General features: G+C 45.1%; 1 protein-coding gene across 3 annotated transcripts in view; it reads right to left on the bottom strand.

Moving 5' to 3' along the window:
* Window positions 1-26,528, bottom strand: part of STAB2 (stabilin 2) — a 168,386-nt gene that overhangs the window by 76,592 nt on the left and 65,266 nt on the right. For all 3 annotated transcript variants that reach the window (XR_007717704.1, XM_050748449.1, XM_050748450.1), the window contains exons 18-28: window positions 25,151-25,303; window positions 22,109-22,171; window positions 19,717-19,803; window positions 18,818-18,904; window positions 17,648-17,759; window positions 14,379-14,559; window positions 12,478-12,571; window positions 10,893-11,051; window positions 5,207-5,302; window positions 3,423-3,518; window positions 374-421 (exon numbers count right to left, since the gene is read on the bottom strand). Coding sequence is in view for 2 of the 3 variants with exons in the window: in XM_050748449.1 (XP_050604406.1) it covers window positions 374-421; window positions 3,423-3,518; window positions 5,207-5,302; window positions 10,893-11,051; window positions 12,478-12,571; window positions 14,379-14,559; window positions 17,648-17,759; window positions 18,818-18,904; window positions 19,717-19,803; window positions 22,109-22,171; window positions 25,151-25,303 (1,176 nt within the window). In the remaining variant the exon portion in view is untranslated. The remainder of the gene's footprint in view (window positions 1-373; window positions 422-3,422; window positions 3,519-5,206; window positions 5,303-10,892; window positions 11,052-12,477; window positions 12,572-14,378; window positions 14,560-17,647; window positions 17,760-18,817; window positions 18,905-19,716; window positions 19,804-22,108; window positions 22,172-25,150; window positions 25,304-26,528) is intronic.

The raw sequence follows: 26,528 nt of genomic DNA, 5'->3' as shown, positions 1-26,528 counted from the left end.
TTAAGCACATGTGAATTATGTCAGATTGCAGCTATAAATCCCAAATCTAACTTGGTGAAGTACAATGATGAATCATGTTAACTTACAAAAAAGATCCCTGTGATGAATGAAGCCCCCTTCTGCCCCCGCCACACTGATGCTCAGAGCAAACCTCTGATCAATCACATCAGAGTCTTCAGGGGTGGGACCTATGCAAGAATATTTTTAAAAAATGTGTTCCATGTGGTTCCATAGTGCAGCCAGGGTTGAGAAACACTGCTCAACACAATCGCCTACCCTCCTGACCAGCTGCATTTTCGGTTTTCTATTGTATGCATTCCAAGTTTCTAAAATATATACATTCCCAATCCTAAGTCCCAATAAATGTACTCACATTTATCCACTGGTTAAATATAGCTGCTTCGGAGAGAAACGACAATTCCTTATTCATATCGTGCAAGCGAGGGAGGGAGAGATGGGAGAGAACAGAGAAAGAACAATGAGAAGTGCAATCACAGTGTATTTCTGGGTCACCTGTGCTCAGGCTTCCTGGGGCTGGGCTTGTTTTCCTGGCCTGCCTCCCTGATGCTGACATGAATGGGTGCTCCAGCTAGCTGCATTTCCATGTTGACAGAGTCACACATTTCTTTCACACCAAGGTGGCTTGATTATTCTCTATAGAAGTAATTCCAAGAACTTTGAATGAGGCAACAACTCAAGCTTCTTCGAAATCAGAATTTAGGCTGTAAGAACACGGCTACGTAGACCCTAAGAGGAGGTCACAGAGCTCAGCAAATAGCCCCTAGAGCTATTTGTTTCAGAGCCATTGCTGAGTAGTGGCTCAGAACAATGGAAGCAAACCATGTGGGTTTTCACGTTGGTTCTGCCATTTCCTAGCTCCTTAGCCAGTTACCTAAAGGACCTCAATTTTCTCATCTGTAAAATGGGAATAATAAAAGCTCCAACTCACAGTTTGATATGAGAAATAGGAGTTGTTTTTAAAGTGATTAGAGCCTGGCATGCAGTAATTTCAGTAAGTTTTAGCCCCTATTATCTTTAATTTAACCATATGGCTCTCTCTATATATAGAGCCACTGCAATTGGAACTGGGGTAGGGTGAAGGGAGGCCATAAGATATGAAAGGGGATGTAAGATATTGAAGGGAAAAGATGGCCCTGCTCCTCTACAACTTAGAGTTGTTTGGGGAAAGTTCAGCCTTGAAAAGATAGCCAACATTGCTGGCAGAGCAGTGACATTTGAAGGTGTTAGAGTTTTTTTAAAAAAATGTCTGTAAACACAGAGTTATTAAAAAAGACTGGGTTTACTTCTTGGATCTGCCATTTACTGGCTGTGTGATCTTGGGCAAGTCACTTAACCTTTGAGAACTCAAGTGCTTTATCTGAAAACGAATATGATGAAGTCTTCTTCCAGGAATTGTGAAAATTAAGTGCATTAATTTATGTGAAAATATTTTTTAAACTATTAAACACCACAAAATGTCAATATCATGTTCCTATGCAAATTTACATGAAGACAGTAAGTCTCAGTGCTGACTCAATTCCATCTAGTGGTTGAGGTTATTAAGTTAATAAGCACATGTTAAAAAGTAAGAAAGTGAATAAACACAAGAGCAGAGATGCCTGAGTAATCCCTTAGAGGGGACATTTTAAGGGAGAGGAGGGCTGAGGTGCACCTGATCTGCTGGTGGGAAGGCCAGAGTTGGGGAGGAGAGAAACGTGGCAGGCCTGGAGCTGGGGAGGCGGCGACTAAACTGGAGGGGAAAGCTGTTTAGAAGAAAAACAAGTGGGCTGGGCATGGTGGCTCAGGCCTCTCATTCCAGCACTTTCAGAGACCGAGGTATGTGAATCACATGGCGAGACCCTGTCTCTATAAAAAATACAAAAATGAGCTGAATGTGGTGACGCATTCTTGTAGTCCCAGCTACTTGGGAGGCTGAGACAGGAGGATCACCTGAACCTGGGGAGGTCAAGGCTGCAGTGAACCATGATCAAGCCACTGTACTCCAGCCTGGGCAACACAGTGAGATCTTGTCTCAAGAAAAGAAACCAAAAGCAAGAGTGAAGTCTGTGTGGAGACGCCTGGAGAGCCAAGCTGCAGACTTAATTGTGCTTTTTGTGGGAGGAGAGGGACATCGTGAAAGCAGGATTTTAGAGTTTTAGGAAACAGAGTCTGTGGCCAGTGCAGAGAAAATGTTGTGATTTAACGTGCCATGGTCTGGGTATCAGGAGACAGCTCCTTGACCTGACTCGGTGAGTAGAAGGCACAGTCAACAGTGAGAGGGGAAGGGTGGCAAGGGCCTCCCAAGGGCAAGGTTCTTAGGGTGAGACTCTTAGTGCAGGCTGCGGGTCCTGGGAATTGTTAGGCTTGTGATTTCGGCAGAGAGGAGGGGCAGGAACTCAACTGCAGGGAGTTGCATAAAAAGTAAGTGATGAGGAAACTTGTTAATTGACTTTATTTCTCATTTTGACAAACATTTATAAGCAATGGGATTGATATAGGAAACAAGACAAAGATCATCTCTCAAGAGTTTATGGTTATAGAGGGACAAATATCACAAGTTCTCACTCATATGCAAGAGCTAAAAGCTTGGCTCTCATGAAGACAGAGAGTGGATTGGTGGCTACCAGAAACCAGGAAGGGAAGGGGGAAGGAGGGGATGAAAGGAAAATAAAGAATATGAATGTATTTACTACTGCTGAACTATATACATAAAAATGGTAAAGATAGTAAATTATATACGTATATTTTACCTCAACAAATTAAAAAAAAGTTCATGGTCAAAACAGAAAAATGTAGGAGCAATGCTGATTTAGTGTGGCTCATGCTGTACAGATAGAATGTTCTACACTGGTGGTTAAAATTCGTGCTCTGCACTTGACAGCTATCAGAGCTATCACCTGGATTCCTCACTCTGGAGCTGAAGGGTGTTGGGCAAGTTTTGCTAAGCCTCTCAGTTTACCTGCCTGTAAAATGGGCATAATAGTAGCAGAAGGTTGTTGTGAGATTTAAATGAGGTGCTGCTGCATGGTAAGGACTGAGCAAGATGCTTGACATACAGAAGCGTGTACACACACACACACACACACGGCAGGGGTAAGCAAAGGTTAGCCCAGACAGGAGAGCCCAGTGAACACAGCAGAGGCCAGTTAGTTGCTCCTTTGGGAAGTCTGACAATGGAAACAGAGTATCAAGAAAGAGAAATAAGGACTGCTTGCTACACAGAAGCTGCTAATTAGAAGCCAGCTGCCTTCAGCCTGTAGAAAACATGTGACCCAGAGAGCACATATGTGATTTGCGAGAAACAGCTTGCTTCATGTAAAATCTCCTGCAGCAAAAGATATGTCAATAGATCACTTTAAAAACACCTTAGCTACGAGGTTTAAGGATTGTCTTTATCATTGAGTTCATCATAGATGACTTACCACTGCTGCGTTTCCATAGCACAGAAAGCCATCTCCTTCATAGCCCTCTTGACAAACACAGCTCCAGACACCAGAAGAAGTAGACTGACAGTTTGCCTGAGAAAACCAAGATGAAAGAAATGGTTACCCCAACAAAAACGTTAGACCTGAGTTACATCTATGAGACAACAGGCTCCATCTAAGGTCAGAACTGCAAATTTGGGGCTGAAAGATGGTAGAAGTAACCCATGGACCCTTTAGTGTTGCAATGAAAGCCTCCTGTCTGCATGTTTGATGCAGCTATTAATTACAATTAAAAAATTATTTATTCTCATCCCTGCCAGATTTAGCAAATAAAAAAATACAGGATGCACAGTTAAAAGAGAGTTTCAAACAAACGATAAGTTTGAGTATATGTTTGTCCCATGCAATATTTGGTGCATACTTGTGCTGTAAGATTTTTCAACACATACTTGTGTATCTGAAATTCACAGTCAACTGGGTATCCTGCATTTTATCTGGCAACCCTATATTGGTTCTTCCAAGTTTTGGAATGGAATGAAACTTGCAATAGCTACTCACATCTGGAATGTCAGGGCTTGGTTGGGCTTTAAATCAAGCAGGAGTGTTAGAGTTCCTTCAGCTTTGCAAAATGCTCATGAGATTCTTGGGTAACAGACACCTTGGGGGCATCTCCCTCCTTATTTTTCTTCCAGCAGAACTAGTCCCCCATGCCCTACCCTGCACACATACTAGGGGTGGGCCCTGGCAGCTACGTTCATAACAATCCCACTTCTTGGCCACAGTTGACTGACTCATATGTGGATACCTGGGCCCAGTTGGGCCAGTTAGATCCTCCCCTATTATTTTGAATTGGGACATGGGGTGTTGATAAATTAGAGGGCATCATTGATGGTGGGGACACCATTTACCTCAAGATGTACACAGAAGTACAAGTTCGGGAAGAGAGAGGCAGAGAGAAAGAAAATGCACAGAGGGAAGTCAAATGAGAGGCCACATCGTCTCAGAGGATCGGGGAAAGAAACTGCTTAGATTCTGGTGATCCTGCTCTCTTCATATGTCCTGGTTCTGGGCTCTTGGGAAGCCTAGCCATACTTCCTGCCTCTGGATTCCCAGAGCTACCCTGGGGGTCCTCCCAACAAATTTATTTTCTGCATGGACTCTGTTACTTGGAACTCCAAACACTGATTAAGGCATCAGACTTCATTGGTTCCTGTGCTCGGTGCTTAGTGATGTTCTTTTGAAAGCATAACCACCCCCAGCCCTAATACCTTTGCCTGATCTTTCAAAGTTGAAGAACAAGGCACTGTGTACCCTTGAATGGGCATTTTCACCGATAACTTAAGTAAAACTCTGTTGTGACATTCGAAATTGAAGTCCGGTTACCTCTTAAAGTATCCTTTAAACTGTTGGTTTAGAGGTGCCAGGTTTAGCAAATAAAAATACTGAATGACTCGTTAAATTTCAATTTTAGGTGAAAAATGAATAATTTTAGTATAAGTTTATCCCATGCCATATTTGGGATTTACTTGAGTTTAAAGATTATTTGTTACTTACTTCAAATTTAAATTTAACCATAACTTCTGTATTTTACCTGGAAGTCATATGCTGGTTCTTCCAAGCTTTGGAATGAAGTAGAAGTTGCAATAACTACTCACATTCTGCTTAGAGATTCCCTTTTGGGGGTAAGAGATTTTGTTCATTACTAGGCCCGACAGGAAATAATCTTTCTTTCTCAAGCATTTTTTTTTTTTTTTAAGGAAAACCAAGGTTAAATAACTCACCAACGGATGACATTTCCTGGTCTGTTCCAAGCATGAAGTTACTGGTTCACAGTCAATCCCATTTCCTCGAAATCCTTTCTTGCACTCACACTCATTCTATAATTTTAAGAACAGAGTCAAGGGGATTATTATTATTATTTGAGACAGAGTCTCACTCTGTGGCCCAGGCTGGAGTGCAGTGGCGCCATCCGGGCTCACTGCAAGCTCCGCCTCCCGGGTTTACACCATTCTCCTGCCTCAGCCTCCGGAGTAGCTGGGACTACAGGCGCCCGCCACCTCGCCTGGCTGATTTTTTGTATTTTTAGTAGAGACGGGGTTTCACCGTGTTAGCCAGGATGGTCTCCATCTCCTGACCTCGTAATCCGCCTGCCTTGGCCTCCCAAAGTGCTGGGATTACAGGCCTGAGCCACCGCGCCCGGCCTCAAGGGGATTATTGAAAGCAAGTGCCTTCCATGTGTTGCCCTCACACAGCACTGAGAAACGTCCTATGGAAACTGAAGCTGTTTGGCTCTCCCAGAGAACAGCGTTAATGTCTTTTGCTTGATATACTTCAAATTCTAGAGCTACTAATCTCCATATTCTACATTACATTTTCCAATATGATAGTTTCTTGGTACTCTCTTCCTGAATTTATTTATTTTTGAGATGGAATCCCACTGTTGCCCAGGCTGGAGTGTAGTGGCATGATCTTGGCTCACTGTAACCTCTGCCTCCTGGGTTCAAACGATTCTCCTGCCTCAGCCTCCTGAGTAGCTGGGATTACAGGTGTACGCCACCATGCCTGGCTAAGTTTTGTATTTTTAGTACAGACAGGGTTTCACCATGTTGGTCAGGCTGGTCTCAAATTCCTGACCTCATGATCTGCCTGCCTCGGCCTCCCAAAGTGCTGGGATTACAGGCGTGAGCCACCGCGCCCAGTCTCTTCCTGAATTCTTTTCTCCAGAGGGGCCTATGGAGATCGTCTGAGAGAGAACTTGGGCCCTACAAAGCATCATGTTGGATGGCCTTTCTACCTAATGAGAAAGGTCAAGCAAGCTATGGGGTATCCACTTGGTGGAGATGCATACATGAGGCCATTGCTAGCTTGTAAGGCACTTTGTTCAATTTAGAAACATTTGGCTCCAGCACGGTTTATCTTTTTAAAGCAGCATTCCTGGTAATTAAGGTTTGTGCCTATCTGGAAAGTCTAAGAGTTTCCAAGCCAACTAGTCCCAGCTGAGGGCAATCCTTGACATAAGAGAAGTCCTGATCCTCCCCCAGCCTGATTTCTGTAATTGTGCACAAGGGCTGATGGGAGTGTCAGGAAAGAGGATGGATGTGGACACACTCAATCTGAGTCAATGAAAGAGAACGAATCCTGGGTTTTTGGTCCATTCTGTTTCTTATAGAACACCACAAAGAGAACCCCCCTCCTTTCCCATCTTCCCATCAGGATGTTTTTCAAGTTTGTCTGCAGAAAGGAAGACAGAGCAGAGAGGAGACAGATATTATAATAGGTTGAACTGTGTCCTCTTATTCCCAGATTCATTTGTTGAAGTCCTGACCTCCAGTACCTCAGAATATGACCTTATTTGGAAATAGGGTTGTTGTGATATAATTAGTTAAGATGAGGTCATACTGGAGTAGGGTGCCATGGAGTAGGGTGGGCCCTGAATCCAGTAAGACCAGTATCCTTATACTAAAAAAAAGGGGGCTTTGGGAGGCTGAGGCGAGTGGATCATGAGGTGAAGATATCAAGACCACCCTGGCCAATGCGGTGAAACCCTGTCTCTACTAAAAATACAAAAATCAGCTGGGCGTGGCGATGCGCACCTGTAGTCCCAGCTACCTGGGAGGCTGAGGCAGGAGAATTGCTGAACCCGGGAGGTGGAGGTTGTAGTGAGCCGAGATCCTACCACTGCACCCCAGCCTGGGTGACAGAGCGAGACTCTGTCTCAAAATAAATAAATAAAATAAAATAAAAGTTGGGGGTGGTGGAATTTGGAGACAGAAAGACACACAGGGAGAACAGCATCTGAACACGAAGGTAGAGAACAGGGTGATGTGTCCACAAGCCAAGCAACACCAAGGATTTTCAGCAAAGCACCTGAAATTAGGAGAGAGGAATGGAACAGCTTCTCCTTCACATCTGTCAGATGGGACCAACCCTGAGGACACCTTGATTTCAGACCTCCAGCCTCTACAGCTGTGAAACAACACATTTTTGTTGTTCTATGCCACCCAGTTTGTGGCACTTTGTATGGCAGCCCCAGAAAGCTAATACAGACACCAAGGCATTTTGTTCCCTTTTCTCAAGTGCAATCTGCCAACTCAAGTGCGTCAAAAATGAATGCAATCATTTACTGAGTGCTTGGCAAGACATAAGACTGCAGTGAGCTTTTTCACAGTTAAGACTCCTGCAGCCACATTTTAAGCTAATTTTCTCCAGACCCATGAGCAGGTTCTGCTGTCAGAGAAATCAGAAGGATAAATAGGAAAGCAGCCCTCAAATGCTGTGGAACAACCGGACCATGGGACTTACCCTATGTGACTTTTACAACATTTATCACTCTGGCATTATACATAGGTTTGTCTGTCGCCTCGCACAAGATCTCATTTCTTCAAGTCTGGCTGAGGGCCCTGGCCACGGTAATCTCTTATCCTCACTACTGAGCTTAGTAGCTGAGTGGGTGTAAGCACTTGAGAAGTGTTGGATGAACGAGCAAATGAATAGATATGGGAACATCTGTTTTATTTTGTCTGGCCAGCATCTGTTCTCTCTCTTCCTGGAAACTGCACACCATTTGGCTCTGAGGACACCATCACTCCCCCTCTCCCAGTCCACATGATAAAATGTGGCTGGTTCCTCCACCCCAGGGTGGGGTGCAGGGCCTTGGCCTGTGCTTATCACTGCATCTTCCACCCCAGGCCTCCCCTGGCCAGATTTCTGTAATTGGGCGCAAGGGCTGATGCGAGTGGTAGGAAATGAGGATGGGTGTGGATGCACTCCATCTGAGTCAATGAAAGAATGAATCCTGGGTTTTTGGAGGAAGTTACCAGAAAACGTACTCCATTCTGCTTAACTAAGTATTCCGATGGTATAAGTTGGAGTGGCTGGAGGTCATCCCTCACCCCAGGAACGTGGGAAGAAGCTGAGCCAAGAAATAGACCCTTTTGCTGCCTTCTGAGCCCCGAATCATGTTGTGCCTGCAGCCAGATCCATATGTGGACTTTAGAGTCACGTGGGCCAAAACATTCCCTTTTTAAACCAGCTTTTTCTTCTTAAGAATTGAAGTAAATATATGTATGAAAAAATGTATCATTTTAACCATTTAAAAATGTATAGTTAAGTATTTTCACATTTGTATACTTGTATGCTAAATATATTCACATTTGTGTACAACCATCATCACCATCCTTCTCCAAACTTGTTTTCATCTTCCCAAACTGAAAGTCCATACCCGTTACACAATAACTCCTCATTCCTCTCCCCACTCTAGCTCCTGGCAGCCACTATTCTACTTTCTGTCTCTATGAATCTGACTACTCTAGGAACCTCAGAGCAGTGGAAGCACATAGTATTTGTCCTTCTGTCTCTGGCTTATTTCACTTAGCAACACATCTTCAAGGTTCACCCATGTTGCAGCATGTGTCAGCATTTTCTTCCTTTTTAAGGCTGATTGCTCTTCCATTGTATACATATACCACGTTTTGATTATCCATTAATCTGGCAATGGCCATTGGGTTGTGTTCATCTTTTGACTACTGTGAATAATGCTGCTGTGAATACGAGTGCTCAAATATCTGCTTGAGTCCCTGCGTTCGATTCTTTTGGGTATATACCCAGAAGTGGAATTGCTGGAGCATATGGTCATTCTATTTTTAATTTTTGGGGGGAATTGCTGTGCTATTTTCCATTGCAGCTGTAGCATTTTACATTTCCACAAGTAGTGCACAATTGAGTTTTCTGTTATAACCGAAAGATTTCTCCCTGACACAGATTTTCTATCTCTGTCCCATTGCCAACTGTCACTCCCTGAGAAGCACCTTCTGTGGTCTATTGAAATAATTAACCCCAGCTGTAAATAGACAAATGTCAATGTCGAGGCTTTGCCTGGGTGTAGTACTTCCATCTCCCACCAGTTTTCAAGAGTGGGAGGTGGGCTAGGGTGAGATCATGCCATGCTCTTAGCCAAGCAGTTCAATTTTTTAACCCTTGCTCCTAAACATGTTGACCACCTTTTTTTTTTCTTTTTTTTTTTGATAGAGTTTTGCTCTTGTTGCACAGGCTGGAGTGCAATGGTGCAATCTCAGTTCACTGCAACCTCCGCCTCCCAGGTTCAAGCGATTCTCCTGCCTCAGCCTCCCAAGTAGCTGGGATTATAGGCACGCGTCATGATGCCCGGCTAATTTTGTATTTTAGTAGAGGTGGGGTTTCTCCGTGTTGGTCAGGCTGGTCTCGAACTCCTGACCTCAGGTGATCCACCTGCCTTGGCCTCCCAAAGTGCTGGGATTACAGGTGTAAGCCACAGTGCCTGGCCGATGTTGACCACCTTTTAACCCCCTGTGGGGGTCTCTTTGGAAAGAGTTCTGTACAGATCACTAATTTTGGTAGTTAGGAGCTCCCAGAGGATCTCCAACACTTCTGACTGTCTCTGCACAAGTGTCCAGCCCTGCACTGGCCCACAGGAACGATGTTCCATCACTCATTTCTAGCAGAATGGAGAAGTGAGTGGGAATGATGCCTAAAGCCACAGAGCGAAGCCCTAAAAACTTCCTTCTTGGGTATTTTTAAATAGGGCAGATCTCCATTTGTCTGGGTAAATTCCCCCATGAAGGAAAGGGAAGGTAGGAGGTGGGCTTTACTATTTCATCAAGTTCCACTCAAGCTCCGTGTTTCTCTGAAACACATGCACAGAAATGAGAGGTCCGAGAACCAAAAGGCTTGGGGTCAAGTGGGAGATATCATGGTGAGCAAGGTTAGGCTTTCCTCAGGCAGAGCCCTCATCATGGGAAGAAATACATTTCTCAAAGAGCAGAAAATAATTTGTAGGTCTTTAAAAAAGTTCAGCCTAAAACATAAAAGTGAGAAACTGTATCAAGATTCAAAAGATAAGGGGGTTGATTTCAAATCCCAGTTCCCATCTTCCATGTGTTCTGACCTCCTTAGCCTTGTATTCTAAACACACCTGTGGGTCCTACCTGTGGAAAAGGGTGGAAGCAGGTGGGCATGGGTCGGGGGAGGGGGCCTTATCAGTCGCCTGTTTTTTCATTGCCACAATCCTAGGTTAGTTGGTAGCCCCTCCCCTGGAGCTGATTAATTTTTAAGCAGTAGCCTTCTCTGCCTTGTTCTCCATTAAATGACAATGAGTGAAAGTGATCAATACGCTACAGAGCTATAGAAATATAAGGTCGGTCCAGGATGGTGACTAAGAGGGCAGCCCTGGAGTCACACTGGGTGCAAATCTTGCACTATTATTTATTTCCATGATTTATGCAACTAGCTTCTCATTGCCTCAATTTCCTTTTCTATAAGATGAGATAATACCTCATCATAGGTTTGTTGTGGCAATGAACCCATGTTCACTGCCACGAATGATTGAAAAAAGCTGCAGTAAGTTCTAGCCAAAGTATTTCTGTCCTGAGGGGAAAGAAAAGTCACTGCATGATTCCTGCTTTCTCTTTGCTCCCATGACATCCAACCTACCTGCCCGGGACCCACGTACAAACAGGTTGCGTTGTTGTGGCAGCCTCCTGCACTGGGCAGTAGGCAGTTGTTGATCTCCAAGCAGTCTCTCCCATTCCCTGTCCAGCCCTGCTGACACACGCAGGTGTGGGCGCCCGTGCCAGTTTTGATGCATTCTGCCTGCAGGAGGAAAAGAAAAAGCAAAGCCTCTGAATCCTCAGCCCAGCCACATGATTCCAAAAGAGAGAGTTTCCAGACATATGTTCCAGAAACACATATTTGCATTGAGTGAGGTGGAAATGCTTAATTTACATTGAGATTCATGAAAAGATTAGGTAATTTAGAGAACAAAATTGCTTGGAGCTGGCCAGCTTATGGCCACTAACATCACTGTGTTAGTTATTAAGCCAGGGACTGTTTATATTGTTTTGCAGGTGTAAACCATCATCTTGAGGAAAGTATTGTTATCTCTATTTTATAGCTAAGGAAACAGGTGTTGCCCAAGGTCATGCAGCTATAAAAAGGCATGAACCCAGGTCTGTATAATGTGGGAACCCAAGCTCCACGATATCAGCTCCCGGGCCTCTCAGGAGGAGCCTTGCCAGGAGGCTGGAGGACAGAATGAGAAGGAGAGAGGGGTACAAGATACGGTGTTGAGATGAGGCTGAGGGGGATGGGGTTGGGATGGGGCTTGTTCAAAGGGAATCAAAGGAATCTGTAGGCTGGGGTCAGGTGGTTTCATCTAGATTTTATCCTTAGAGCTAGAGGAAATTACGGAAGGGGCTTAAATCTGGGAAAAACATGATCTGATTCACTTCAGGCCACTCTGGCTGTGAGTGGAGAATGCACTGTGGGTAGATAAGAGGAAGTAAAGAAACCAGTTACTAAACCATAGGTAAGGAATGAAGGTGACTAGGGTAGGGTAGGGGTGGCGATAATTGAAGGGAATTAGTGAAAGCAATGGTAGGTTCTAGCTATACCCCTACCAACAGCAGAACTTAGTCACTTGACTCTCCCAGATCCCAGTTTCCTAATCAGTGAAATGATCACTTGAGCCCAGGAGTTCCAGGCGGTAGTGAGCTATGATTACACCACTGTGCTCCAGCCTAGGTAACAGAGTGAGACCCTGTGTCAAAATAAAATAAAAATTCAAGGTTTAAACACAAATGCTTCACACATATGAAAAGTCATCAGACACTGACCTGTAGAATGTCTTTCCTCAGGATTTCCTAAAAAACCCAACCAACCAACTGAAAAAAGCCAACAAGAAGCCAGGCAGGGCCGGGCGCGGTGGCTCATGCTTGTAATCCCAGCACTTTGGGAGGCCGAGGTGGGCGGATCACGAGGTCAGGAGTTTGAGACCAGCCTGATCAACATGGTGAAACCCCATCTCTACTAAAAATACAAAAATTAGCCAGGGGTGATGGCATGCCCCTGTAATCCCAGCTACTCAGGAGGCTGAGGCAGGAGAATCGCTTGAACCCAGGAGGCGGAGGTTGCAGTGAGCCAAGATTGTGCCATTGCACTCCAGCCTGGGCGACAGAGTGAGACTCCGTCTCAACAAACAAAGAAACCAGGCAGGTTGGAAATGAAGACCAGTACTTACATTGCGGCTACAGCCTCCTGGAGTTAGTCCTGTGCAAGGGTCCATCTCAGAACATACAGTTCCATCTCCTTCATATCCTGCTTTGCAAACACAACTACAAAGGAGAGTGCACAAAATCAGCCCCAGAATAAGCACCAATGACCGAGAAGGGAGCCAGCCAGCTAGAGATGAGCCAGTTCCTGGCCGAATGGCTCCATCGTTTGCTCCTGTGGAGGAAGCCAGTGCTCAAATGTGGTCGGGGTACTTCTGGGGTCTGCAATCAGATACACCTGGGTGGAAATGAAGCCCGCCCACTTCTTAGCAGTTGTGTGACTCTGCACGAGTCCCTTAACAACGGAGAGATCTTATTTCTCATGAGGAAAATGGGCCTAATACCTCCCATATAAGGCTGAAGGTTAGATGAGCGAATGCACACCGAGCATTTAGCAGAGCACTTGCAGATCATAAGGCTCAACACCTGACACCTGCTCTTATTTTACCAGCACCTGCCTCTTTATAACTCTTCCTGCTCAATACTAGTTATTACCTCTAGTTCAGCAAAGAAGAGCTCTACTCTGGCTTCTATGCAACAGCTCTTAAAATATTTGAAAATGACAATCAGGTGAGACTTCTCCTCTCCCCTTCTCTGGCCCCTCATGGGTTTCCCCCCAACACCACATTCTCAAGTGCCTCTTCTGTGAGCTGACTTGGTTTCTTGACCCATTACCTTTCCAGACGCTCCTCTCAAAATGTTCCGTGATGATACTTTTACTATTAAAGGTGGCCCATTTATTCATGTGTTCAACCAATATTTATTGAGTGCCCTATGATAGATGCTGGAGACATTGTACCCCCATGTTCTACTGCAAATTCAGTCATCCGTGCCTTACAAAAATTTAAAAATATATATATTTCATGTATCAAGTTTCCTAGAGGAACAAAATACATTATCTGGTGTCCAAATGAAGAAATAGGTTGATCTGTTCCAATAATGTTTGATTTACCTAAGGCAATATAGTTCATACAGACCCATGCTGACAGTCCTCTGCAGATGATTTAATAGGTTTCGGGGGTAATTTTGATTACATGTAGTTTTGCCTTACGCACTGATATAGATCCTAACTCCTTAGGAAAAGGCATTTCTATTGTACAACCGTGGAAAAACAGTCTCTTGTCTCATAGCCTACAGTCTGGTGGGAGGGGCAGACCAAAACAAATAACTACATAAAATAAAATTTAAGAAATTAAGAAAAGCAGTGCAAGAAGAGGACCAAGAATTCCAGACACCCTCTGCATTTCCCAGGATATTTTAGGTGGTTACTGCCTTGGAGCTAGATATTTCCAGCGAAGTACATTTCTTCTGGCATTTTCCCCCTCAGACCCACTGCAGAATGCTAGACAGTATTAAGGAAACAAATGGCAACCTATTGGTTAAAGACCCAATTTCCTGCAAGATGCCTTTAACAGGGGAGAAATCATTAACAGCTTTAAAAAGCAAAGGTGTCTTCAAAGACTGGAACGTTGGTGGACAAATCTTCATTTCTTTCACATATGTGGTGATAATTATGGTTTCCATGATGGAACATCTTTGATGTGCTAGCTCTGGTACTAGGTGATTTTGCATTCAGTTCTGCTAATCTCCACAACCGGCCTGCTTGGTAGGTATCATCACCCTCACTGTACTGTTGAGGAAAGCGAGGTTCAGAGAGGTTAAGTAACTTGCCCACAGTCACACAGCTGGTAAGTTTCAAAGCAGGGAGTGCTGCAATTGAAACCCAGCTCAGACTGAGGTCCTTTTCACAAACACCACACTGTCAGCTGGAGGTAACAGGCCTCAGTTCAGAGTTCAGATATGGGTTGGTTCTGTCTACAGCTAACACAGTGACTTAGTGTCACTAAGGGCCATCCCCTCACAGACCTACCTGGCTGTCCCACTGCTGTATTCACAGGTGGCGTGGATGTGACAGAACTGCACGTAGGGCCCACAGGCTGAGGTCTGCTTATCACAGAGTCTCCCGGCAGAGCCGTCTCTGCATGTGCCGGTGAGGCAGGCCCCATCGCTGTCTATCCTGTTATCGCATGTTCCATGAACGCACGGGCATTCTGAAAGAGGAGGAGGAGGGACATCCGTCCAGGCGTTGGGGACAAGCCGAGCACTGAGGCAGAGCACCCTGGAGGACAGGGACCACCTCCTCTCACCCCCCATTCACTCTTGTCAAAGCAGAGTCTGGGGGCTGAGCCGGGGGAAGACTCAGGCTGTTATTTCTTGGAGTCTTAAGCGTTACTCAGAGTGCCTGGGACAGCCCTGGGGAGCTTGCCTGTCCCACCTAGGAGGGGAAGAACTTGGTCTCAGAACTCCTTTAAGACTGAGCATGGTGACTCATGCCTGTAATCCCAGGACACCGGGAGGCTGATGTGGGAAGATTGCTTGAGCCCAGGAGTTTGAGACCAGCCTGGGCAACATGGCGAAACCCAGTCTCTACAAAAAATACAAAAATTAGCCGGGCACGATGGTGTGTGCTTGTGGTCCCAGTTACTGGAGAGGCTGAGAGATGGGAAGATCACTTGAGCCTGGGAGTTTGAAGCTGCAGTGAGCTATGACTGCACCTCTACACCCCAGCCTGGTCAACAGACTGAGACCTTGTCTCAAAAACAAAACAAAACGAAACAAAAGAAAAAAGAACTCCTTTTTATCTATATGTGTGTGGGGTGTGGGAAAGAGGATGTGACACTTTGAAAGAGGCCAAGGAACTCCATTTTCAACTACTTCCTTGTTGGAGAGTTTAGCCTGGAAACTTCTCACCTTTCATGAAGATATTCTGGAATAAAAAGAAGTGATTTCCCATGCTGGCAGGGCTCCTGATATGTAGCTAATGTGTTTGTTTTTCACTCTGTCACAGCAAACCAATGATAACCAATAGGCAATATTTGGGCACTGACTTCATTCAAGGCACCGGGTCAGCCTTCCACATGCACCATAGTCACCAGGCCCAGCAGGTAGGTACTTTTATAACCCCCATTTTTCAGATGAGGAAGCTGAGGCCCAGAGAGAGGAAGCAAACTGCCCGACTTGCTGCTAAATTCCCAGGCAGAAACTTAAACTGGGATTCAAAGTCCATTTCTGTTCGTGACTGTGTAAACACCGTAGATCATTACATGAACTGGCATTTCCATATCACTGCTATCATTTTAAACCTTAGCTGCTGAATTTGCTTTCAATTGTAGGTATTTGAAAATTGTAACACGGGCCGCCTCATCAGGCTCAGGTTCCTATGCATGTGAAAGTGGAAAGAAGGACATGGAGATTTTCAGAGGCACCTGGCAAGGATTGGGGGGGCTTGGAAAATGATCAGAAATAAAGGAATCTGGAGTTTAGCCAGTACCCACGGGAGAGGAATTCGTGTGGGTGCTTGGAGCCAACATCCAGGAAAGAGAAGACCAACACAAGTGAGCAGGGTTGGAAAACCACAGCCGGATTTAAAACCAAAAAGAATTTTTATACAATTTTAGGGAAGTCAGAGCTTCATTTGCAAGGAACGAGACCCCTGTGTGAGACTGTGTGCAGCCGTAGCCCTGGAATGAGAGGTGTGACAGCTGGAAGCCCCCCACCCCATCCCAGCCTTGGTGTCCTGCCCGGCTGGCCTCAGACAAATGCCAACATCGTCAGACCTTGGGATAAACCCTGATTTTTTTTCTTCCTCTAATATGGAAATCTAATTTGGCAAAAAGAACATTGGAAAGGATTCAGCAGCCTCGACCCTGCTGTGCTGTGCTTTCCCATCCATCCTGAGAGTTACCTGTGAAGACCAAATAAGATAGGAGAGCGGAAGGGTTGTGTGTTTCATAACAAATGCATGGAGTTAGTAGCAATAGTAAGAGGAGCGGCTTTGCTTATTGATGACTTGCTAATTGTAAGCTCTGTGCTAAAAGCCCCAAATTATGGTCTAATTTAATCCTGTCAGCAACCTATAATGTAGGTATCACTATTATCTTCATTTTATAGGTGAAGAAATAGCCTTTTTCTGAGATCAGACGGTTGGTAGGCTGGAGCGTGGGGACTTCAGGTTGGTCTGACTCTACAACGAGCTGTTAGCTTAGAAATATGTCAAAAAATATGTTTATTTAAATATACACAGGATGTCATTTTAAAGAACAGAATGAATTTTCTGAGGTTGCATAACTTCATTTTTTTCAATGCTTATTGTGGAACTTTCTACATGTTCTACAAGCTTGATATTTATGTCACTGTACTTAGACTAACAGCACCAACAATAATAAATAATAATAGTGAGATAGTATTTGTGGCACATGTTTTGTACTAGGTGTGGTTCTAAGGCAAGCGCTTTCCATTTATAAGTTGTACTAACCTTAAAAGGTACTTGCTATTATTATCATCCCCATTTTACAGATGAAGAAACTGAAGCCTAGAGAAGTATAGTAACTTGTCCAAGGCCACAGGCCTTGCAAATAAAGGAGTTGAGGGAAGGGGTCTGCCTGAAAGGTAGGGAGTGAATTTGATTCTTTTTTTTTTTTTTGAGACAGAATCTCACTGTCACCCAGGCTGGAGTGCTGTGGCTCAGTCTCAGCTCACTGCAACCTCTGCCTCCTCGGTTAAACCGCTCTCCGGCCTCAGCCTCCAGAGTAGCTGGGATTACAGGCACCTGCCATCACGCCGGGCTAATTTTTGTGTTTTTAGTAGAGATGGGGTTTTGCTGTGTTGGTCAGGCTGGTCTCAAACTCCTGACCTCAAGTGATCCACCCCCTCAGCCTCCCAAAGTGCTGGGATTACAGGTGTGAGCCACTGTGTCTGGCCTGAGCCTGTTTCTTGATATAGAGCCCACTAGCACTTCAAGAATGTGGAGAAACCTTTGGAGAGTGGTCTTCAAAATGTGCTTCGCAGACCAGCAGTGTTGGTGCCCCCGCCCCGGGAACTTGTTAGCAATGCAAATTCTGAAGACTCACTGGGGCCTACTGAATCAGAAATTCTGCAGGTGGGGCTCACCTGCAGAGTTGGGGATCAGCCCTCTGATGCACGCTCCAGTTTGAGAACCAAAGCTTAATGAATGCTCTGTGATGATGGCGTACCCCAAGCAAAGGGGTCCTCAGACACCAGCCTTGCGCCAGTAGCCTGCTGCAGTGTGAGAGGGAACCATGCTTAGGAGTGGAAGGAAGCTCTGGAAGTGCCACTTACTTTTGTTACACTGAGGTCCGTATTTATTGGGATCAGAGCAGAACTGACACTGGGAGCCTTGGAAGCCCTCCTTGCAAATGCACGTCCCGTTGCCAGCGAGGCTATCTGCACACTGGGAGCAAAGGCAGGGCCCGTGGGCCATTAGGACACATACTTCTCAGGTGTTTTCATTTCATGGCCTGACTTCTTTGACTTCAGATTAAATCCCAGCTGACATGACCCTCTGGGACTCCTTGTGGAAAGTGGAGTCATGTGATATCAGGGAGGATGCTAAAGCAGTGCCGAGCTTGGGAATCCAATCCGGGATTTAGAACTTTAAGGGAAGTCACTCAAGGGGGCATCACAATGCTGAACTGGGAACCTTTCAACAATGCTTAAGGGATAAGACAGGGGCCTCCAGAATGAGTGAGTGGCCTGTCTTTACAGTCTCACCTGCTCAGCAATGTGACTCCAAACTGCAGTGTTTTCTCTCTTCAGTGATAAACGTATTTGCCTCCCACCTCCCTAGCCCTGGCAAAGTCAGTGTGTGCTGATTGACATCAGCGCTGAGTGTGGGGCCTTTTAACCCCTGGCCACAGTCATTAGTACTGGCCTTTCCCTATTCTCCTTTTCCGCATGGCGTCCCCACTCATGGCTGTACTTTCCCCTTGAAAAAGCCATGTTTTAGAGGCGGGTTTATTAAATGCACAGATGTATAATTTCCCCATATGAACCACAGCTACTTTTGCCTCCAAGCTAGATGAGGTAAGTTTTGGCTGTTACATTTCACTAGGTTTTGCTCATAGGTTCAAAAAAGCAATTACGAGGCACAGCTATTTTTTAACTATCATAAAGTCTTAGTTCTGGAAGGAGTCTTGAAGATCAATGCAGGCCAACCCTGATACCTCCCACAGGAGGAATGTGAGGCCCAGAGATCCTTGTTGAGTTACCCAAGGTCCTGCTGCCTGCAATAGAGAAGCAGAGACGAGGCAACATTACCGGACTCTCTCTACCCCATCCCCCATCCCAGACCCAGATTCCTTCCACTGCAGACACCTGCTGTTCTTTTAGTAAGGGGTCATTTCTTTTGCTTCCTGGGAAGAGTAGCCGGCATTGTATCATATTTTGGTTTAGAAGTTTTAAAAATTATTGTTCGATTTGACTTATGGAAGGCCAGTCTTCCGTATTCACCTGTCCATTTCCTGAGCATGGATTTGAGAAGCCTCCTGGACACTGGTTGCAGTCGGGTCCATAGAAGCCTTTGCAGCACTTTGGAATCTGAAAAACAAAATGCGTGCTGCCCTTTGAAACCCCAAGCAGAGCACCAATTCCTCAAAGGGGATGCATTTTAATTTCCATTATTATACTAAACCATTTTCGCCTCTCCTTATGAGGTTGTCCTTTTCTTTGGCAGTTGATGGCATGGCTAGTGCTCAGTTGTCTGGTCACCACAGCTCTACTGAGCCCCCTCCCCTGGGTGCAGGACTGGCTCTAACACTGTGCAAACGGACAGAGGGAGGCTCACACTTGTGGAGCCAACGTTCTAAGTCGGGGAAGAGTCAATGTATGAATTTTAAAAATAGTGAAACAAGATCATTTCAGAGAATGGTGAGTGCTGGGAAAAGAAAGTATTATCATCCAGTGATGTCAGGTAGGGCCAGAAGTCAGGTGGGTACTAGGGAGGCCATTGTAGATTGGTGGTGACAGGGCTGGTTAATGGAGACACTGAACATGAATTAGCCTCAGGGAAATCTGGAAGAGCATTCAGAGGGAGGGAATGGCAAGTGTGCATGCTCTGAGGTGGGAATGGGGGTGAGAGGCAGGTCAGAGCCACAGGCAGAGGGTGGGCCACGTGGGGAAGCATCAAGAGTGTGATCTGTGTTAAGAGGGTAGTGAACCATGGGAGGCTGTGATGCAGGGAAGGGGAGAGTCTGGCCACCATATGAAGAATCTACCTTTGATTCCTCTGTGGGAAGACAACACCAAGCATGGGCCACCTGTGACCACATGGACCCTAGGACCCAAGGGCATGGCCCTGGAGCTGCCTGGCCCTACTGGCCTAGACTGGGCCTTGGCCACGCACTCCTCACCTTCACGGTGGCATTGCAGTACCGGGCACAGCCGCTCTTCAGGCTCCCAAACCTGCCACTGTAGACACATCTGTGTGTGAAGAGTGCCTGGGAGAAAGCCAAGGAGGGAAAGCATGGCAGTCAGCATGTTTAGGTCCTCCAGGCACTGCACACCCTCTGCAGACACTTGCCATTCTACTTCCATTTCACCACTGACGTCAGGAGAGAGTGCTGGACCACACCAGCAGAACTGGGTCTACATCAGAGCCTGGGCACCCTTTTTTAGGCCTGTTCCCTTGTTGGTGGAATACAGGCCAGAGTTTGTGCCATCCATGGCCCACAGATATTTATTCCCTCTTTCATGCCACAGCAGATGTCTCTAAGCAGAAAATATTTTCTGTTCATTCTAGATGCAGTCTAGTCTCCCCTTCCAATCTACAGCCATCCCTAAGATCTCCTATAGAGACATTTTGGAGTCCCCAAAGGGTCTATCTACACTTCACTGAAAGGTTTGCCAAACAAAATAGTGATAGTCTGAGTTTTTCTCTTAGGAGATGCATTTACATGCATCCTTCCATTCTCTAATCAATGATGCCCACTCATAATTATCTAGAATTGACGTTTACTGAGAACCGTTTATGGGCCAGACACATTGCACAGATGAGTTCCTCAATCTTCAGTTCTATGTGGATGTTTTTCATGCCATTTTTTATAGATAAGGAAACTGAGGCCCAGACAGGTTAAATAATTTTTTCCAAGAAACACCGATGGTAAGTATAACGTCTAGAGAATGGGTCTTATCACATACAGACTTTAGGATCACAGTCTTGTAGCCTCTGTGGGTCTCAGCTGCCTAATCTATAAAATATCAAGAAAATATTGATGAGACAATAATGCTGATTTCAAGTTTTGCCACAAGAATTTAGTCTCTGGTTCAAATTTTGTTTTAGATAATTGTTGACGTCAAGCTTACCCCTTCATCTTAGGCTCTTGCTCAAGAAGACAGCAATGAGACTTTCCTAGGCTATAACATCCTAAAATATTAGCTACATGAAGGAATTCTAGGGCACCGAGGAAGGAGCACTATAGTCCTTTTGTAGAGGATCTCAGGATAATTGACCAGGTGTAGGTCACAGGATTCCCGGGAGGGGTAATTTGAGGGCTCCTTTTGGCTCCTACCCATGTGTCTAATTTCCCTTTCTCTTCCCTCTTCCTTCTCTTTCCCTGGGCTGAGACAATCTAGAATGGTGATTAAACATGCAGAGCAGAACAAATCATGGTTCTGCCACTTCAGCTGTGTGACCTTGTACAAGGTAGTTTGTGTTTCCTTGCCTTAGTGCCCCAATCATACCTCGGTTATGGTGATAATATACCTACCGCGTAGGGCTGCTGCATAAAGCATTTAGAACAATGTCTGGCACACAGCAATCACTGTGACACCAGCCAACACAATTTCCTCTTCTCCCTCTCACATTCCCTGGTTGACAGCATCCTGAAGGACTCAGGGGTAATGGCTTCGTTAAGCAAAATAAATATCTGAACACCTGCACCTATTTAATTTTAATGTTTTGCTTTACTAAATACTTCATAATAGAATCACATTAAAGAGCTCATAACCTTCCCTAGTGATCTATTCTAGTGTTTAATGCCACTTCTGGTTGTAAGTTCTTTCTTATGATAAACTTATAGGCAAAAATTTCTATCATCATTTTTGCCTTAGAACACTTTGCTTTTTACTACCAATAGAGTGCTTGGCGTATGAATGATAGATCGATGCATAACTGTCTGTTTTCCTTTTTAGATGGAGTTTCTCAGATAAAAGCAAAATAAAACGATTTCTTATTCATCCTCATGCCTCTGGAACCAAGCACTATGTCTGATATATGATCAATCCTCAATAAATGTGTACAGAATTCAATTAAACTTGGAAGTTTTTGATAGTCCCAGTATTACTGCCTTGTTATTTCTTGTATGTCTCTGCAGAAGGGTGCTTGGGAAGAACAAATTTAGGCCTTGTTTACAGACGGTTCTGCACAATATGCCAGTGCCACCCAAAAGTGGACATCTATAATATTACAGTCCTAAAAGGGAAAAGGTAGAGAGGAACTGAGTGCCTACTTGATTTAGGTATTATGCTTGGGTTTTTGTCTTTGTGAATCTTTTTGTTATTGTCATTTACAGATGAAGAAAGAATAAGAAGGTTAAACAACTTCTCTAGGGTCAATGAACAAGGATTCAAACACAGGTCTGTGGGATCTCTTTCTACCATTCTCCATATAGTAGGCTAAGAGCCCATCTTATATTACCCCAGTTGCAATTAATATCTTCTAAAGAAGGAAGGTAGATAGGTTGAGAAACCACACCAGTGGGGCTGCTTGGGTGATCTGTGCTTTCCAGAAGCTGTCACACTCACTGTGGGCTCAGAGTTAGCAGGACATCTGCTCCAGTACACCAGAGAACAGCTCACACAAGTGCCCTGGAAGGGGAGACAGGAGGTCAGTGCAGGTTCCCTATGAGAGGAAGCAGTGGCGACGGTCCTGTGGCTGGTTTCATGCTTCCCTCCCTGTGAAGGAAACCCCACTGAGCCATAATCCTGGCCTCTCTACCCACCCCCCACCTCCCACCAACTCGACCCTGGGGAGAAGGAGTGAAGTCAGTGCTGGGGGTCGGGGTGGGGGTGGGTGGGAGGAGTTTGGGAGAGAAAACTGAGCCTTCTCAGAGCAGCCCCTTTCTTTACTTCTTTCAGAGCCAGTCTGTCCACAGGCTCTAGCTTCTGATCAATTCTCTGTATGCAGGGAGGCACCTGCCCCTGAGGGGACATTGCAGTCATTCACTTGTGCTAGGGATGAAGTATTAGTTTTGATTACAGACTTAAGGCCATGTCCTCCAATTAGCTTAGCAGCAATATAGCTGAACACTGAATCTCTGCCTTTCAGTCTCCTGGATTCTCCTCTACCGGTTCAGGGGTGATGGAATTGGGTGTGTGCCTCAGTCTCTCCAGATCCTCTCTGACCTTCTCCATCTGGCTCTGTGCCACAGCAGGTAGACTGTGAAGGATGTTCTCTCCAGCTCCTTGCCAGCTTCTGACTGGTGTTGGCCAATGTAAGTCACTAGCAGGATTAAGGTGGGTAGGAGGATAACAAGGTCAAGGATTTCATCCCTGCTCCCTCTCTGCTTTGGCACTATCCCTACGGCTCCTGATGGAGGTCACCTCTTCCATGCTTCCTGCTGTCACTGGGATCACGTAACTCTACGTCCTGCCCCTGGGCTCTTTGGTCCCTAGTGGCAATGGTTTCTTGCTTCTCCCTCAAAGCTCCAGCAAAACTTATTTGTTTCCTTAGCCCTGTCCACACCTCTGCAGTAGCTCCTTCATCAGAGTCTCTTTGTTTGGACCATCTCAGATGGATTCTTTTCTTGCAGGGACCATAACTAGTACAGAGTGTTATTATTAAGCCTCTAAAATGCAAACATACATGGCCAAAGGCAGCTATGGATTCAGCCTGGTAAACACTGAGACTTCCAGAGGATACCAGCTGCTTCTACTCTTTGCTAGTCCTAAATACTTTCCAGAGAATGCGTTTGGACTTTTGATGAACCCACTCAAAACCATTCAAAACCATGTAGAGCAAATAGATTTGACTTTAAGCCTAGAGAAAATAGTAAAGGAAGAGTTCATTCTAAGGCAGCTACTGGAAGTTCTTTTCCTTATGTAACCAAAATTCTTTGGGTTGTAGCTCAAACCCATATCTTGATTCTGTTCTTTAGGGAGACAGAAAATAAGCTTTTGAATAACCTGAAATAGAACAGGTGATGCACCTGCCCAATCCTTGTTTCCAAAGAATGAACCAAACATAAATCACTGCTGGGGACTGGCTAGGAAAGTGATGGTGTTTCTGCCTCTCTTAAAAAGGGATTCTCAGAAAGGAATCAAATTCTCCAGATGGCATCTGACTGGCACAGAGGATCAGCTCCATCCTCTATGGCCTAAATCATATCAGAGTCATTACATCAATTAAAATATCTAGAATTAAAAGGATCAGCCACAATCCTGTGCCAGGTGCTTGGTCAGCTATTTCCAGCCTTCATAACAAGAAGAGGAATCAATAAAACAAAACAATAAATAAATAAAATGAGACCATTTTTCCTTGTTTGATGCTCAAGTTCCAAGGATATTGAGCATCCTTGGATTGTGAGAGCCATCACTAATGAATTATTGAAGCGTCCTGAAAAGAAAGACCCAGACCTACTATTGTTAAAACTTGGAGTTATGTTTTCCATGGGAATGGAAATAGTGCATGTACAGCAGTATTGGAATTTGAGGTGCTTTGATTAAAACTGGCTGAGCCAAAAAGTTGCTATGGAAATAGGAAAGGCTAGAGAGTACAGAAGCTCACAGGGAAACAGAAAGTTTGGTTTTTTGAAAAGTACTGCAGAAAGATGGTTGATTGGCTAGGCCAGAGCAGCTACCTGAGAAGAAATTCTATTTTTAGGTGCCTCTTAGAGTAAAGCTGTGAGCCTGGAGCAAGGTCATCCCAGATGACAGAGACAGGGGAAGGAAGAGGCAGGAGACTGATCCTAAATCCCAGGGGTTGGGTTAGAAAATCCTGATTGGATCCCAGAGCTCTGGTGTAGTGGGCAAATAATATCTCTCCAAAAACTTGTGTCCCCTGGAACCTCAGAATGTGATCTTATTAGGAAATAAGGTCTTTGCAGATGTAATTAGTTAAGCTAACATGAGTCCTACTGAATTAGGGTGGTCCTTAAATATAATGATTGATGTTCTTATAAAAAGAGGAGAGGTGGGTGGGGGACAGTGGCTCAGGCCTATAATCCCAGCACTTTGGGAGGCCGAGGTGAGAGGATCGCTTAAGCCCAGGAGTTTAAGACCAGCTTGGGCAAGATGGTGAAAACCCATCTCTACAATAAAAAAGAAGAAAAACAATTAGCCAGGTGTGGTGGTGTGCACCTGTCGTTTCCAGACTGGGCAACACAGTGAGACCCTTGTAGCTACAAGCCACGGAATGCCAAGAATTGTTGGGAGCCCCCAGAATCCAGAAGGAGGCAACGAAAGAAAAATTCTTCCCTAGAGCCTTCAGAGGGAGCATGGCTCTGCTACCTCGATTTCAGACTTCTGGCCTCCAGAATTCTGGGAGAATAAATTACTGTTTGGCAAACCTCCCAGTTTGTGGTAATTCATTATGGCAGCTCTGAGGAGCCAATATTCCTGGGCAGCATCTATCATTGTGCAAATTCCCCCAAGGAACTGTGTGTGGTTCACAGTTTATGAGGTGGGACTTCAGACCCACCTGCACCTTCATGAAGACGGAAGCCCTTTGGGGACAAGCTTCTGAAAGTCAAACTTTCTTTGAGGCCTGTCTCAGAATTGTGAGGAGTGGGATGCTGTCTGCCCTGAGGAGCTGTTTGGGGCCCTTACTTATTTTCCTAGTTTTCTTACCAGTTTCATCTCTCTCTTTGTTTCATCACATCGATGGGGTAGAATCGGGACGATGGAGGGAGGAATGAGAACTCCTGTCAGTGTGTAAATTCGGCCATTTTTGGCAGTGATCTCAATTTCTTCCATTGCCACATCATTTGCCAGAATCTGTCCCTGGAAAGAAGCAATGACATCTCTAATTCTGTACTATTCTGTACTGCAGGACTGCCAGTGATCCTCAGGCAGACTGAATGGTGGCAACTTCGCTAAAAAGTCCTCGATATCACTTAACTTTTCACTGGAGGGTAGCTTGCTATCATAAGGGTTTGGCTGACAGGGAAAGATTGAATCTGTTCAGTGAATTCTTGACTAATACCAGGCAAGGATGTCGTTGTAGAAATGGTTCTTGCAGGTGCAGGGCTAAGTAAGAATTGTAATTATTCAAGCTCTGCAATACACTTGCTGTGAGAAATTGGGCAAATTCTTTGACCTCTCTGTGGTGAAATAGGGATCCATTCATTTGAATACATCTATTGACCTCATTATACTCTGCCTTTGGAGCTTGGGATACATCTGTGAACAAGTAGATGAGTTCCTGCTTATGTTTTAGAGGAGGGAGCAGAAAATGAACCAATTAGCAAAGATTTCTGATCTCCACTTTCCTCATAAACCTGCCCCCCGCCTCCAGTATTAATGACAGCTTCATTCTTCTGGTTGCTCAAGTCAAACCCCATCAGTTATCCCGGCTTCCTCTGTCTTCACCCCCATTTAACCCATCAACAAATTCTGCTGGATCTACTTGCAGAATATTAGGTTGGTGCAAAAATAATCACAGGTTTTGCAATTTTTTAAAAATTGCAAGACCACAATTACTTTTGCACCAACCAAGTACATTCAGAATTCAACCACTCCTCACCATGTCCCTGCTACCACCCTGGTCTGAGTTACCATCAGTATTCTCCAGATTATTGCAATCAAATCTCCTCACCAGCCTCTCAAAATGTATGCCTGATCATGTCATTCCTCTGTTCAAAATCCTCCAATTGCTTCTCCTCTCATTCCAGGTAAGAGCCTGCATCCTTACCCTGACTTCTTAGGCCATGCATGAGCTAACCCCCACTCTCCTCCTCTCTCTCTTGCCCAGCCTCCTTTCCTACTCTTCTCCCTTTTGCTCCTTCTGCTCTAGCCACACTGGCCTTGCTGTTCCTCACACAGCCCAGCATGCTCCTTTCTGCTCTGTGCTTTTCACCCTTGCTGTTCCCTCTGGAATGTTCCCCAGATATTCACACTGCTTGTTCCCCTATTTCCTTCAGGTTTTGTTCAGATGTTTCTTCCCCATGAAGGTTTCTCGAGTATTTATCTAAGATGTCGGCCCCATCCCCACCTTCTGTCTCCCTTC

This window comes from Macaca thibetana, chromosome 11, assembly GCF_024542745.1.
Source record: "Macaca thibetana thibetana isolate TM-01 chromosome 11, ASM2454274v1, whole genome shotgun sequence".
Taxonomy (NCBI): Eukaryota; Metazoa; Chordata; class Mammalia; order Primates; family Cercopithecidae; genus Macaca; species Macaca thibetana.
This window is presented reverse-complemented; position numbering and strand designations above follow the sequence as displayed.